Source organism: Ailuropoda melanoleuca, chromosome 13, assembly GCF_002007445.2.
Source record: "Ailuropoda melanoleuca isolate Jingjing chromosome 13, ASM200744v2, whole genome shotgun sequence".
Classification (NCBI taxonomy): Eukaryota; Metazoa; Chordata; class Mammalia; order Carnivora; family Ursidae; genus Ailuropoda; species Ailuropoda melanoleuca.
In genome coordinates, this window is record NC_048230.1 from 13,132,972 (window position 1) to 13,149,797 (window position 16,826).

The following is a 16,826-nucleotide window of genomic DNA, read 5'->3' on the forward strand; positions in this document are numbered from 1 at the left end:
AACTGACAGTATTCTGGAAAACTTCTATCTGCCTCTCCTCCCAAGTTTCCCAAAACTTAGTTTTTCTGATGAGATCAGTGTTCCTCACAAATATTTTTTAAAAGATAATTGTCAATATTTACAAGACCTGTACAACTTAATCAGTATCTTCCATGTAACCAATGCATGAGGGTACAAATCATGCATGGGTGAAAGAGCCATTCAAAGTAAAGAGGCTAATGGATTTTATTTCATTTTAAGGTTTTTTACTTGAGAGAGAGCAAAAGAGAGAGCAGGGGAAGGGACAGAGGAAGAGAATATCCAAGCAGTCTCCCACTGAGCATAGAGCCTGATGCAGGGCTCAATCTCATGATCCATGAGATCATAATCTGAGCCAAAACCAAGAGTCAGATGCTTAACTGACTGAGCCACCCAGGCGCCCTGAGACTAATGGATTTTAATAAAACATCACAAAAAGTTCAGTGTTACAGTTTCAGATTGTACATTTCAACTAACTACAAGTATCTTAAAAGGCTACTAAAATACTCCTTTCCGGGATGCCTAGGTGGCTCAATCAACCTTAAGCGTCTGCCTTCTGCTCAGGTCATGATCCCAGGGTTCTTGAATCAAGTCCTGCATCGGCTCCTTGCTCAGCAGGGAGCCTGCTTCTCCTTCTGCCTGCCACTCCCCCAGCTTGTGCTCTCTCTCTCTGACAAATAAAATCTCTAAAGTATTCCTTTCCTCTTTCCTCATTACATATTTCGTGAGGCTAGACTTTCTTTACATACTTAAAAAAAAAAATGCGAGTACTGAATATAGAAGCAAATATGAGAATCCAACAGTCCTCTGTGCAAGATGAACTTTGAAGAGACTTTCAAAAAACAGTGCAGTACCACTCTTGTTTTGAGAAATATGGTTGATTCATAATTGTTTAACATGCAATGAGTCTAAGTTATATTTAAATGAGTTAATTAACTTGTTTTAATTACTAATACAGTAAACATCAACACCTACAATTCCACTTAAACTAAAGCTCTTTGGAATCTTCAATAATTCAAGAGTATAAAAGAATCTTAAGTTTGAGAACCACTAGTGTGAGAATGTCTACATGACTAAATCAATTTACAGAAAATTCAAGCAGCCCTACTTGGAGATCACGTCAGTCTGTTCCTATTGTACTATGTTGTATGTCTATGTTGAAATAGTTGTCAAGTATCAGATTCTATGGTACAATGGCTGTATTTGGATACTAGGGCAAAAGATCATTGAAAACATGTTTACCTCCCGAGGGGTTTCCCATTAAATCTTTCTCCCCCTTCTTCCCTCCTGTTCCAAGTTAAACTCCTAATACCCTGTTTTGTTTTCAGTTCCTTCTCTCACACCATCATCCTATTCAGAGTAATGTTAGGGAAGACACCTTAAAGTTTATTACCAATTTGTTCTACCACTTACTATACAATACTTACTGCCAAGTACTCAGGTAGGTGGGCATTTTGTGATTTAAACATACTTCTGAAAATCATTCTGTAAAGCACTCACGTGTTAACATACACAAAAGGGAAATGTTCAGAGGTTCAGCTTGCTCAGGATTTGAACCTGAGTCATAGACTACACCAGTTTCTTTCTACAATAGCCCATTATGGATGGTTTATGTGGCAACTCTGTATCACTGGACATTAAAAAGCCTTTTTAAAAAAAATTCTTAAGGTTTTAAGAAAACCTTTAATAAATATTTAACTTAAGGAAAAGAGATGAATTATTCCACTGGGGGGGAAAAAAACCCAGAGCTGATTCAAAGTACAGGAAAGGTCCAGAAGAAAAAAACTTGACTCTGAAAAGAATGAACTCCCAGGGACCACTGCTATTCTCCCTCATGACTGTGATAATGATGAAAGGCCGGGGGGAAAAGGGGGAGCAGGGGGCAGAGATCCAGCAGAAAATTTACAGCCAGATGTTTTCACTATGACAAACCCAAAAAGAAAAAGGGATTTTCCAGCTAATACTTTATAGGAAAATAAGAGATGGGATGATTAAAAGTGGAGAAGGGCAGGAGTTCTAAGTTAAAAAAAAAAAAAAAAAAAGCCTTCCATGCAGCTTATCGTCATTCGCCTTACCTAGAGAATCATAGGGCAATAGAAGGCTAGGTAGGGAGCTCTCTAAATCTATTGAGGATTAAAAATGAAATGAACTTAAAGTAACATTCTCAACCATAAACAAAAAGGGTTGATTCAAACACTGGTTAAAAAAAAAAACTTAAATTATCCATAATTTGGGGGCCCTTACTATTCATGGTAAGGGACAGTATGTTACCTACATGCTTACATACTTTTATTTCAAGTTAATATAATATCTATGATCTGTACATTTAAGTGAAATGCTTAGAGGAAAACCTAAGGTACCACTTGGTTCAAATGATGGAGATAGCCAAAATGTAGCCCACTACAGTGCTCTTTCTTCACACTACTGCGTGTACCTTATTAACTGCAGGAAGGCACATGATGTAATGCTGTGTTTCCACATGCCGTCCCAATCCTCATTCCGCTGCTGTGCTCCTGCCTCACTGTACTGAGCCTTAGTATCCAATATGAAACTACCACAACCATGGTTCTTTTGGTTTAAGTTTGAGAGGTATTTAATTAAAACTGCCATTCTACATGTTATTTCCACAGTCAATTTATTTTAAATTTGAGTAATTTCAAATTCCATAAACAAAACTGAAGAACAGCAATATTTTGTTTGAATTCTCTCTTCTGTACACTCAGTGATCTAAAACACCACAATATCCAACATACACAAACCTCAGGGAAGGGTTAGTAAATACACACAGATTGGAATCATGGTGCTCTTTGTTCCTGAATGGAATGGTCCCACAGAAAAAGCACAGGATACAGCACAACATAAGGGCACCTGTTACATATGAAGTGAGCAAAAACACACTAGCATTTTCTATATGCGTAATGAGGAAACCTGCATAGGTTAGAGGGTCTTTTATGCTCATTTAAAAGTCAGGCAAGTTGTCTGTAATGCATTTTTCAAATAATTTGGAGAGCACTGCAATCCAATGGAGGATATGCTGATTAGTGTTGTCTTTGCTGGCACTGACAGTCTTACATGGTCACATACCAATATTTTTGCTGTAGCTTTTAAGTAAGATTTAAATGCATTTAGAGACAATACATATCGAAAGCTGTTTACATACACTAAATTTAAGAGATTCAATATTAGAGTTTTTTTTCTTTAAACACTACAGAGTGCAAATCAGGTTCTTCACAACAGATTATTAAGCAGTTCTTCAAAGAATGAGGGGGAAGAAAAAAAAGCCCAAGTGAATAAAACATTGAAACTATTCCCCTTTGAAAATAAATTCTAAAATGATGCGGAATGTGAAGTAAGCTTTTAACACAGGTGATCCGAGTTTATAGTTAGAAACAAAAAGTAGTCCTTCATGAAATAAAGGTTACAAGAACATGTGCCTGTTTTCCCGTTATAAACTGAGAAGCGGGTAGAGACGATGTTTCAGTACGAAAACAGGCGACTACGGGATCAGTTCTCTGTCTCACATGCTGTATCCAAAGCCAGGCTGTGGCTGCCCATAGGGTGGTGCAGTATAACCATAGCCAAAAGGTGCCTGGGGAGGGACTGCAACACTGGGTCCTGCTGTCAACATCAACTGGGGCTGACCTAGAGAAGAAAAACATGAAGGGACAGAGGGTGGGGGCAGGAGGAAGGAGAAATTGTTAGCACTGTAGGACTATCATACTCCTATCTCACCCACTCTAACAACAAAATCACAACTCAGGATGAGTTTTGTGGTGGCTCTTTTGATTATCACAATTTTGGCATGACAATCACCTTAAGAAGGGTTCTACCTAAAAAGCCAACAGTTCAGGGCAGAAGACAAAACTGTTACATTAACTATGTTATTTCATTTCATTTCAAGCAATATGCACAGCAAGATGGCTGCCAATAATGTGTATTCACACATTATATCTGGTGATAATATAATAAGCAAAGAAAAGCTTAATTTTTTAATGGATGTGTTTTTCCCACATATGAACTTAAAAAGTTAGATTTAAATTCCAGATCTAAAGGGGTGCCTGGGTGGCTCAGTAGGTTAGCATCTGACTCTTTGACTTTCAGGTGGGTCATGATCAGAGGGTTGTGGGATCAAGCCCCAAGGCTGGCTCTGCACTCAGCGGGGAGTCTGCTTAAGATTCTCTCTCTCCCTCTCCCTCTGCTCACACACATGCTCTCTCCTCTCTCTAAAATAAATAAATAATCTAAAAAAAGGTCTAATTTAAACACATCTAAATAGTAATGAAATGGTAATCTAATGCATATCTGGCAAAGAATCTAGTACTTATAATTAAAACAAAAATAAGACATTCAAATATGCATTAGGTATGCATATATTAGAGTATGCAACCTGTTTCAAATACTGTGTTAACACTCTTATGTGCTTCATTAAAAAAAAAAAAATTAAGTAAACTCTACCCCCTCAATAGGGGGGCTCAAACTCACAACCCTGAGATCAAGAGTCGCACACTCTATAACTGAGCCAGCCAGGCACCCCAACACTCTTACGTATTTTAAATAGTGGTTGACCACATAAAGAAACCTATAGAAAACCTAGCTTATTTAAACGGAGAAAACAACATGATACCTCTACCCACTCCCCCACAAAAGTAGTATTCTTAATCCCCCGAGTTAATGTAAACCTACTGCAAGGTTTCTCTCAGACAAGTGACCTCATGGCTCTCTTTTTTGTGAACAACCAAACTGTTGTTTGTGAGCAAATTCTTTATGGAAACCAGCAGTTTGTAAAAATCACTTTTAACTTTGATACTGAAATTTTCAACTGCCTAGATGGACTCTCCATTTAAACACTCTGAAGACAAGCCAAATTCAGTACGTGCCCCTCAAGGCATTATTGTTCCTACTGTGTTTCCTATCTCAAATATGTCAAACATCTTGCTGGAATCTTTTAACGTGCTTTAATCTAATCATCTTAATCTACTTTTAAATTTATCTTCTCCAATTTTATCAAAACTAGAGTCCTCTAAATTCCCCAAATCCTTTTTATCTATAATAAAAAGGAGGTAATTGTCATAATAGAGTATATTATTTCCTTTAGCAAGCTGGTCACAATTCTATGCCTTCCTCCAAGGAACACCTGGTTAATAGTGCTATGATTTATAGCCTTCTAATTCATTGTTCAAATAAGTCTGTTCACCAAGAAAGAAAGGGAAAAGGGAAGTAGTTCAGATTTGCACATGGAAGAAGAAATTAAATTGCCTTCAAAATTCACTGAGAGTCTCAAGATCCTATCTCTCTGGAAAGTTCTCAAATGGAAATAACCCAATTCTCTGCCCTGGTTAGAACTTAAAGAGAAGATGTACTCTTTATGTAAAGCACACTAAAGACAGCCTTGGCATGTTCTCTAACCTCCTGCACTTTTGGAAAACTGAATCCATGAATATTTCTTTCTTAGTAATCTACAAATCAATCAGTGAGCAGGCAATAGGAAAACTGAATTTATGGTTCTAAGTGACTGTGTTTTAATATTGTCTTTGCATTTAAGATGACCTTAATGAATAATGTCAATGTCTGCTTAAGACTGTTTTCAGAAAAAGACAGAATTATTTCTAAACTCAGTGAGCCCTTTGCACTTTAGAAACTCACTATAATTCTGTTTTGAGGTAGGATCCTTAAAGAATGAAACATTTGTCTACTACTTTTCTGTGGGGCTAAAAAGAGAGCGAGATTACCATAAACAATAGGTTGAGTCTCTGTAGCTTGTTCTTCTTCTTTTCGTAGCGATTCCGAAGCATCTAATTTATCCACCTGGAGAAAAACATGTAATGTTACTTAGCACCTCAAAAGTATTACAAACCTAGGTTTATGGCAGAAAGTGGAAAAGCCTTAGTATGTTAAATTTTGTCAAAATAAAATAGACTAAAGAACATTCTCAGGCCCCCTCAAATTCAATGGCAATGTTCACAGTTCAGTCAAGGTGATTTTTAGCACTGTTATTATAAACCCTCAGGAAGGAGGGATTTATAAATGCCATAAAAGCTCACGCCAGGCTAATACTGGGCATGCTAGGATGCAGCCAGCCTGAGGAAGGGAAATAACAAGAAGGAACCACTTTTTCAAATGAATTTTAAACCATATCAAAGGTAATAATAATGAACTCATGACCAGGCAAGACTTCCTCCCCAAAGGAAAGGATATTCAAAGAAGTAAATGAGTTAATGACTGGACAAATACTCATTTGGAATAAGCTATCTTTTGCCAACTGTGCACAGTTTCTGCTGATAATTGTTACAGGTGTGGACTGAAGTTTAAGACACAAAGTGGCTCCAGATTCCATCTTTTAGATAAAGACAGGCTGCATGTTTTAATGCTCTATTTTCTAAGAAGTAGAAATAGTAGTAGGAATGCCTAATTTTTGCCCCAATGTCTTGAGGAAGAATTTTTTTTTTTGCTTTTAATTAAGCAGAGAAGTGGCTATTACATGCTAACTACTCTAAAAAAAAGTGGATAGTATCAGACAGAACTAATACTGTATGAGTCCAAATGTTTAAAAAAATTTTTTAAAAAAGTTAACGTAAGGAGCTGGAATACGTAGGTCCTTTCACAAACTAGTTGACTGACCCTGGCAAATCATTACACTGATCTTCAAATTTCCTGTCTGTATAAAGATAGCTGAATAAGATATTCTGCAAAATTTGTTCTGGGACTAACATGATTTTGCTCTGTAATTCTGTGAAGAATTGCACAGAAATGATATTAGGAGAGTGGGCTTATGGGATGTCTACTATACAACTTCCACCTGCATTTTAAAGTATATTTGTCTTTTAAACTATATTTAAAAGACATTATACTTCAGGCAAAACTAAAACTTCAAATTTTGATGTTATCTATTACTCATGGTTTTCCAAGTTCTAAGTGCACTGGGTGAGATGGGGGGGCAGAGTGCAGGAAAAACTTTTAATGAATATTCATGGCATATTCCTCAAAAAGGCAAATATTGAAAATCACAAAAAAAGATATGCAGACTTCAGTGAAAAACTATAAAGACCAGGTCCTAAAAAGGTTCAAGTAGCCCCTAGTTTCTACTTGAAACTATTTAAAATAGTGAGTCTTCACACAGGTTATTGAGGTTGGGACAGTATTTTATACATATTTTAATTGTCCCATATTAAATATTATAAATGTAAATCAAATCCATTCTAGTTTACCAGGGAGTAATTTGAGAAAAGTAAGCTGAGGTAGACACCCTAGATATCTTCAGATAAAATGTGGTTTATCTACACTAGGAAAATGGATTGGTTATGCTTTTGTATGCTGTTTTCCTGTTTTATAGCCTAAGTGTTCATGTGTTACAAATTACCCCAATATCAAATTAAAAACAACTATGGAGTAGAAGTACCATGAGAAATACCCAATATTTGGCAAACTTAAAAAAATTACTTCAGCTGTATACTTTAAAGCACAGTCTGTGCCATCAGGGTCAGATAGGGTTTTGCTAACTGAACAGTATCCAAGAGTGAGCTAAAGAGGTTATATAAAAAAATACATGGATGAGTGTACATAACTTCCAAGTTAATAGAAGAAAAATGAAACACCAACCAAAAAAAAGTCACCACTGCATAATACATTTCCAGACTTTCAAGGAAAAGAATCTGAAGTTAACACGTATTTAAATATTAATGTCAGAGGTGAATCTGAGTCTGATGTTCAAGAAAGACATCCTATTAAAGTAATACATTAAAGACTTAGAAGAAGAAATATCACAATGCCCAGGCATGGACACAGACAGGTTGGGCATAGGGGAAAAAACAAAAAATAATAACTCTGAAGGAATAGCATCAAATTAAGCAAAAATTTTTTATTTTTCTATATAATGGGACAGCCTCTGGCACAGCAACATCCAATTTTTGTTTCCACTGACCCAATTTAGATTGCTCAAAAAAGAAAGGCAGAGAAGGCTTTAATGAACACAAGCTTTTGTTAAGAGCTGTAACAAAAGTTTCTGATCCTTGGATTTAAAAAGAAAAATCACAGGTAAGCATGTCACTGAGTTCAGTTCCATCTGTACTATTAAAATTCACTATAATGTAAAAGGCTTTTCCACAAAGACTGCAATATGCTGCAGAGGAAAAGTTAACATGCAGTCAGTTATTTTGGTGTATGTGTGCATGAAAAAAAGGCAAAAGTACTGAAGCAAGAAGTGAGATCTGAAGATGACTGTTGCTATACAGGCTCTCAAGAAACACACACAGCCCACAGCAATGCTTTAAGAGTTTCAAAAGTAGTATGATGTAATTGCAATGACTCTTGTACATGCTTGATTTAAAACAATGCGTAACACTGCAGTTCAATTACCTGTTTTTCACACACACGCTTTCTAACTGCCTTGCTTACTAGCTGCTGAAGGACCTCACACACAATGCATTTTACTCAGGTTTGCCCTAAGTTCCAATGGTGATTCCAGTTTGGTTCAACATAATTCCAAGGCATTGTCCCCCACCCAAATTCTTTCAAATTCGTTTCAACTCTCCTTTACCTTCCCACCCTTTTATTATAGCAATTTGATACCAGACTTAAGTTTGTTTCATTTATACTGGGATGGAGACAAGCCAATGAAGGAAGCAGCAACCAAAAGGTGCTTAAATTTGACCTTGGACAAGCCAACGGATGAATAAGAGCAAATTTTAGGTAGCTTCAAAGGTGTGCCTTATTACAGGAAGAAGTTAATATTGCTTCATTATACACGGAAATAATCCGTGTTGCTTAGCAACAATTATAGCAAGCTACACTCACGATTAAAAAAGTTCTGATTCTTCTTGAAAATGGACTAGCACCATAAGAACTGGACACCTGGAGAAACATGAGGAAAGTCTCTTCGGAAGCAGCTAGTATCTCTTGTATCTACTTTCAGCAAAAAATTAGTAAGAATCAAGAGATCAGAAACTGGATCACAGTCCTTCAATACCAAAAAAAAAAAAAAACCCCAAAAAGCCTTTTAGGGCATATATATACATATATAAATTCAACAACTGTCAGGCAAGCTCACAAAATAAAACCAGAGGCTGCTTAAATTTATTTAGAGTATTAAGAAAATCCTATTATGGTCCAGATACCCTGACAGGGAAGAGAAATTTCCTGAAACTTTGGAATTAATATGGAAACTCACCATGCTCAGTTTTTAATAATATATTTAAGAGAGACTGTGAACCAACTACTGATTAGCCTCCTGCCCTTCCTAAAGCCTATTAGCCGATTAGTAGCAAACATCTACTAATGTCCTACAGCTCTATTATAGTTATGTTTCAAGGGACTTGCAGAGGCTTTAGTGAAAATTTATTGGGGGGAAAAAGCAGCAGCAGCAGTGTAGAAAAGGAAGGAAAAAAAATCATGCAAATTCCTTAGACTTAGTCCTCCAGACTTAAAGATGGAAAAGAATCAACTTTCACCTTTTCCTTTATTGCATCAACCTGCAAAGGAATTCAGAAGGTGCAGCTTAGAAAAAAATCAAATTCCATATTGAGCATAAAAAGGTAGAATCAGCAACAAAGGTTTAGGGGAGAAACATCTAACCACTAAAAAAGGCATGAGAAAAGTGAAAATTAAGGGCATACTGGAAGCAAAATTTAGAATTTTTTTTAAACTTCAGAGATTATTGCAGAAGAATTTATGCTAGAGTCAGTGTGATAGAAAGCAGCTTAATCGCTAGTAAAACTTACAGCATTTCGGTTAACAGCAGCTTAGAGCCAAGTCTCATAAGTTGGCATTATGCATATGAAAAGAAGCTATTCTCATCTATGGCTCACATAAGGCAACCGTTTTTTCTTACACTGGACTTCAAGCAGTTTTTATACCGAAAATGTTAATTCTTAAAAAATTATAACTGAACACAATGGTATCTACTTAGATGGCAGACTAAGGAAATATTCATACTGAGGGTATTAGTACTTTTTTCCCCCCTTTAGTCAGGCATGCTGAAAAGATCAGTTGTGAAACTGATTTTAATAAACATGTTTTGCTTTAACAAATGGATCCTTTAGGACCATTTTAAAATGTTCTACAGTAAAAGAGCTAGTAACCGTTGTGGATCAAGTGAATAAAAAAAAAATATTATAACATCAAAAAGGGACACTAAGATAAGTGAATTTTGTAAGATGATTATACCCACAGCTTGTTTGATGCACTTTTAGGTGATTTGTTAATTATTAAACTATGACATTTTTAAATTAGGGGTTAAGCTACCAAAATATTGAAAAGATTAATGGGATGTTAAGAATATAGATTTTGCTTCCCCAGAAGAAACAGGCAGACATATTAAAGTCAAGAAGCAACCAAATAAAAGGGAATCTACACTACTAAGTTATGGGTATCTGTGTAATAAGAACTGATTTGAGGAAGATGTTATTCTGGGGAAAAAAAATTTTTTTATTAGATGTTTAAAAAAAAACCCCAAACATAGAATATAGAAATAACACTATTCGCCCTCAGAAATACATGGAGGGTAAACATTCTGACAAGTTATGTTTGAGTTCCCTTTTCCATTCAATGTCATTTGTCAGACATTACAAATTTCTGGAGAACAAAAATATTTTATGACAACCAAATGACTTCTACTAGAGAAAAAACATTTGAAAAAATAAATCTGCACTTGATATTTTACATATTCTCAAGGTTAAGTAGTTCTGAATACACCCAGAGGCACCATTACCTTTGTCAAGTATTCCTTCATGACCTGGATGAAATAGGGCATGGCAAAATCCATGATATTGTGCCTCCATGCAGTTTCCAGGACAACGTCTGGCCTTAAAAGATCATAACAGGTAAAAAGACAAGCTCCAAAGCACTCTCTTTTTTCTTCCTGCAAAAACCACTGTAGGAGTTCTTCAGCCAACTCAGTATCTTTAGATTCAGAGGCATACTGCATTGCATCCTGTTCAAAGGAAAGGATAAAGGTCAAACATTAAATTCAAATATACTAAACTGGCAAAATGAGTAATACAAAGGGGGAGAAAAACACCCCAGTTATATCATTTAAATTGAAGATTTGTTTAAAGAAAAGACGACAGGGTAACATTCTTTGTTTTTTTCAACAGAGGTTTGACATAAACAGAAGATGACCCCCAGAATCAAGAAACTACCATCTCCCTCAAATGGGGGCTTAAAGGCAATTCTCATATACTAATACTTGTATAGACTCTCATCACTTCGAATATACCATTTTTAGGGTTAAGACAGATCATCTAGTACTTGATTTAACAGGCCTGCCCCCACCAACTTTATCCACCTTGTACAGGCTATCTTTCTTGCACAGCTCTACACTCTGTTTCCAGCGATTGTTCCCTTTGAAGAGATAAGCAGCAATTCTTCTGAACTCAATAAGTTCATGTTTTTCCAAACGCTGAGCAAGTGAGATATTGTCAAAGTTGTCATAAGCATCTATTGATGTTCGCAAAGCCTTAAAAAAAAAAAAATCCAATGCCAAATGAGTTTTAGTTTAAAATTTGTTTCATCATTTTTTATTTAAAAAGTTGCAAGCTGAACAAGTATGGAGGTTCTTAGCAATCTGATTGTGTAATAATAAACTCCTCAAAGATACTACAAAATTTCTAAAGGCACAATTTTCTCCAAGGTTTTCAGTATTAGGAACTAACTTGAATAGTAATGAAAATGGGAGGATTTGTAATTTGGAGGATAAAATTTAATGCTTTAGAGAAACTCCTGTTAAAATTAACATGATATTTAGTAACACAGATCAGCATGAGATCTGAACCCATTACGCTGATAGTAAGAGAAAGAAAAAAGGCAACTAGCTTAACCTTAACTCTAATTTTGTGTTTGCAAAATTCTTCACAAGGCAAAGTTTATTAAAAGACAGATACTAATATGCTATTGGGCAAGATAAGAAGTGAATAAATACACTTAATACCAAGTAAGTTTTATGGACTAGTTAAGAGATCAGAGACTTTCTGAACCTTACAATCTATGTGTTTAGGGACAAAATAACCATAATATTTTTCTAAAGCATTAACTAAGACATGATCTAAGCAAAATTCTGCAAACTTGGAATTAGAACTCAGCTTTATCAATCCTGAAAACATCAGTAAATTTAGATCCCAGGCATCGAAGTACCTACAATCCTAAGAGATAATGGGCTTTTTTACCCCAAGACCTATCAACTTAACGACTCAATCATAACCTGAGTTTTGAGAATATATGCAAGAACTAAAAGGTTTTACCTGATAATCTTCTTCTGTAATAAAGAGGTTGTTCAGTGATTCATTCACAGATTTGTTATTGTGGTTTTGAACTGAACGCAAATATGGCTTCACCAGTGGTAGCTGTTTAACCTTTAAAATAAAGGAGCTTTGTTACAAATTCAGCATATCCTTAAAGTTCAACAAAAGTTGAAATAGGTCTTAATTCCTTGCTGTGAGATTCTTTTTTTTTTTTTTTTAAAGATTTTATTTATTTATTTGACAGAGACAGAGAGAGAGGGAACACAAGCAGGGGGAGAGAGAGAGAAGCAGGCTTCCTGCTGAGCAGGGAGCCCGATGCGGGGCTTGATGTAGGGCCCTGGGATCGTGACCTGAGCCGAAGGCAGATGCTTAACGACTGAGCCACCCAGGCACCCCTGAATTTTTTTTTTAAGATTTATTTATTTGACAGAGAGAGAGAGAGTGGGCGTGCACAAGCAGGGGGAGCAGCAGAGGGACAAGGAGAAGCAGGCCCCCCACTGCGCAAGGAGCCCGATGAGGGGCTCGATCCCAGAACCCTGAGATCATGATCCAAGCCAAACGCAGCTGTTTAACGAACTTAGCCACCGCCCCAAGGTTCTGAAGTTTTTTAAATTACCTTGCTGAAATAATTGACTGCACGAGTATGATCCAACCGGGGAGACAGCACCATCAGCAAATCATTTAACAACAGAGGCTTGAATTCTAAGTAGAACTGTATTGCTCTGTAGTACAGTTCTACATTGGCAACCTAAAATGGGAAAAAATCCATATGTAAGTTAAGCGTTATTTCCTAATGAGTTCTCTCCTTTTAGAGCCTCTATCTTCTGAAGAAGATACACACCTTGGTAATGATATCTTTGAACTGCCCTTCTTTCCATGCATCAGTTGGATGATTCATCATAGTAATTATGGCATTATCATATTCTTCATACTTGTCATACAAAAACACCAATTCTGCCCAAAGATGAGCTTGTTCTGCAGCTCTAAGCACCTACGTAACAAAGATTTAATTGCTTTAGATATGAGTCTGTAATTCTAGCTAAAGCCTAAAAAAGGAAAGCTTTTTTAAAGTTTTAGTTACAGCTATGGAGCCACCTCACAATGTTAAAAGGCTGGGTTACCTTAGGAATATTCACTCTGGACCAGAACAGCTCCAGGTGCTCTCTCATTTTCTGTGGCTTAAATTTAGAATACAGAATAGCTAATTCGGTAAACATTCCCATATGAGCTCGCTCAAGTCCCAGTGCTGCTTCCAACATGGTTATCAGTTCTTCAAAATATCCTCGATCCTAAATAAGGGAAATACACAATTAAAGATAAGACTACCTGTGGCAATAGCTCTCAATTAATAAAAGGCTCCTGTTCAACTATGAGAAACAAACTGAAGACTTCAGAGGGGAGGGGGTGGGGGAATGGGATAGACTGGTGATGGGTAGTAAGGAGGGCACGTATTGCATGGTGCACTGGGTGTTATACGCAACTAATGAAGCATCAAACTTTACATCGGAATCTGGGGATGTACTGTATGGTGATTAACATAATATAATAAAATTAAAAAAAAAAGGCTCCTGTTCAATACCTGATAGTAGTTGATAAGTTCCTCCAATTCATCTGCATGTACTACTATATGAAGCCCACACATCTGAGCAAGACGGAACTCCTTGCCATCTACACAGGCGAAGCAGACCTATAACAAATATTTCAATTATGTAAACTCAAATATAAACATGGCTGGTTAATTCAATTAGTCAGTTTAAAGAGATTTCTAAGAATCTTAATTCTTCACTCAAATTGGTGTGGGGATTACCTCTTTCCATGTTCGAGTACTGTTAGCTTTCCTAGCTCCATCAACAGCTGCCTGATATTCACCCAGGTGAACCAGAGTAGATGCCAAGCGTCCAAAATTGGAAACGTTATTGTATAATAACTTAGCAGCATCATACATTTTTTCATCATAACAACGGTCGCCAACCTGAAACAAACACAATCTATTTTCAGTAAGCATAAACTCAATCCTCATTCCAAAGTCACAACTCAATTTAATACCGAGAAACATTATTTTTTTTTTGAAATCATCAACTGTGATAGGTTAGATACTATTAATAAAGTTGCTTAACAGTTTATTTTTATACTCTGAAAAAAATCTGAACAGGAAACCCACTTGTTGGATATGAGCATTATTTGGCCCATTGATGAACTCTTCTAACTCTGCAAGGCGGTTTGTTTTAGCCAGGGCAAATATCAATTCTGTCTCCACATAGGACTCACGAGCCTTCTTACGGGCCATCTGCAAGTACTTCACTAGTTCTTCCCAGTTTCCTAGGTATAAAGAAGAAAATAAATCCAAACACTAACATCCTAACATTTATCTTTTCACTCAAGTAAACGAGAATTGTTAATTTCCTTTCTAAGGAAACAATATGGAGAATAACAAATGTAAACAATGAAATGTATCTAAAATGGCAAAATTTCTATTACATTTCTGTATTATCACTGACCAAATGAATAGCTAAATTCCCCTTTTTCTTAGAGTTTTAAGATTAGAACTCAATCAGAATTTTATGAGATTTCAGAGGTGCCTGGGTGGCTCAGTCAGTTAAGCATCTGCCTCTGGCTCAAGTCATGATCCCACGGTCCTGGGATCAAGGTCTGCATCAGGCTCGTTGCTCCGCAGGGAGCCTGCTTCTCCCTCCCCCCACCCCCCACCTCGTGCTCTCACTACCTCTCTCTCTCAAATAAGTAAAACCTTACAAAGAATTTTATGAGATTTCAAAACAGAAAATTAATCTTCCCTATGGACAAGTTCACAAAATGCAGCCCCTCTGTATGTGGACGAAAATGGAGTGCTAAATGTCTTCACAAGTAACCATGCGGTATCTCACTCCTACATAAATTCAGAATAGACCAGTATCTTAACGCTTAGCTTAATCATAGCTTAGGCACATTTTCTGAGGTCACAAACACATAAAAGTTAAGAAGTCATACCACTAGTGTTGGCAGCCTGAACAACTTCCATGTAGGATGAAGGATCATCTGCTTTGATATAAGAATCAATGGCTTCTTTCACCATTCCTTTCTGCAACTGGGCTTTTGCAAGCTGACTCCAGACTGCAGGTTCATTGCAGCGTTCAGCAAATTCATACGCCCGATCCAAATTTCCAATATGCTCAATCAAGACCTAGGCAACCAATTTTTGAATTTGGGTTACAGTAGAATGAATCTTGCCACATAGCAATTACATTTAAACAGTTAGGATTTTATTGATCTTCTACTGCCAAAGCAATCAATTATGCTGGGCCTAACAGTACAATGCATACATTGAATCAACTTAGGCAATCTGAAGATCTACCTGAACTGCTGAAGTATTGACATCAAATTTCCGGAAAATGGCAAATGCTTCTTCAAACAACTCATTGCAGATGGCAATATTGGCAATATCTGGGGCATCATAATTATCCAGGCGGTTAATATACTCCATAACACGTGTACGGTCAGCCTTGATTGCAGTGAGGATGAGAAGGTTTTGAAGATTCCTTTTAAGAAAAAAAAATTCATTATTTCAAAAGCTTATTAGTCATAAAGAACAAACACTGTGACTATGAAGAGGTTTTGTCTCAGAGGCAGGGTGAGAGGAGGAGGGTATTAGAAGATCAGAATTCAAACAACATCCTCTAATCTCTTTGTTCCTTTTCAAAACTGACAGGCTGTAATTTAAGACTGAATATAAATAGCTAATGGACCCTTCTTATAGCATACCTGTGTTCACTGAATACAGAGTTATCAAGGACAATTTTTTCCAGCAGTTCAATGAGTTCATTAGGAAGGTCTGCAGTCATGAAAGCCTTGACAGTTACTGACACTTCTTCAGGGTCCTGAGTCTCAGACAAAGCTGTCTGTACAACCTACAGAGTATATAGATAGATATACATAGATATAGATATACAGGGATTTAAGTACTGAAAATCAAGGTGTTTATGAAGACATTATCTAATAAGATAATAAGCTGGCACCTCAGTCAAAAACTTGAAATACTGAAGAATGAAGGAGGAAAAATACTTTTAAGTTCACCACAGGAAGGTTTTTCTACACAAATCTACATATATCCACATCATGTGTACTTCCATTCACTAGAAAAACCACCCTAATCATATTATTTCTCTCTTTTTCCCTGATTAAAGTATTATCTGTAATAACCACTCCTCATTATCACTTTAATGGCTAGATATGAATTCAACCACATAGATGTGGCAATACCGACTCAGTAATTCCTTTAATTTTGGCTAACTGAATGGCTCCCAGGTGCTTCAATAAATTATTTTTTCCCGGAAGCTTTGTTTCTAAAATGGGAATTTTCCTTAGAACTGCTTCCTAGGAGAGGAACGAAAAATAAATAACCTTCAATTTATTCTCTTCCATATGTACTTCCACCAGGAGAATTTAAGAACCAGTATAACAACCTTCAATTTTTAAGGTTTTAAAAAATGTTTAAATTTATGATTTGTGTGCAATATATATGTATATTAGTATAATTTTATTTTCTTCTGTTTTTTACTGCCTTCTCTCATAGTTAAATATGAT

At 36.4% G+C, this 16,826-nt stretch overlaps 1 protein-coding gene across 2 annotated transcripts in view; it reads right to left on the minus strand.

The window, feature by feature from the left end:
• Positions 1–2,634: 2,634 nt before the first annotated feature.
• The window catches only part of CLTC (clathrin heavy chain), a 67,290-nt gene continuing 53,098 nt past the window's right edge, over positions 2,635–16,826 (minus strand). Inside the window, exons 19-33 of one of the 2 annotated variants that reach the window (XM_011229995.3) lie at positions 16,005–16,150; positions 15,598–15,781; positions 15,234–15,426; positions 14,410–14,567; positions 14,056–14,220; positions 13,828–13,935; positions 13,370–13,537; positions 13,090–13,239; positions 12,865–12,996; positions 12,249–12,359; positions 11,297–11,467; positions 10,721–10,942; positions 9,462–9,482; positions 5,748–5,823; positions 2,635–3,660 (exon numbers count right to left, since the gene is read on the minus strand). In XM_011229995.3, coding sequence (XP_011228297.1) covers positions 3,536–3,660; positions 5,748–5,823; positions 9,462–9,482; positions 10,721–10,942; positions 11,297–11,467; positions 12,249–12,359; positions 12,865–12,996; positions 13,090–13,239; positions 13,370–13,537; positions 13,828–13,935; positions 14,056–14,220; positions 14,410–14,567; positions 15,234–15,426; positions 15,598–15,781; positions 16,005–16,150 — 2,130 coding nt within the window. In that variant the 3' untranslated portion in view covers positions 2,635–3,535. The remainder of the gene's footprint in view (positions 3,661–5,747; positions 5,824–9,461; positions 9,483–10,720; positions 10,943–11,296; positions 11,468–12,248; positions 12,360–12,864; positions 12,997–13,089; positions 13,240–13,369; positions 13,538–13,827; positions 13,936–14,055; positions 14,221–14,409; positions 14,568–15,233; positions 15,427–15,597; positions 15,782–16,004; positions 16,151–16,826) is intronic. The other variant, XM_002923319.4, reaches the window with a different exon arrangement.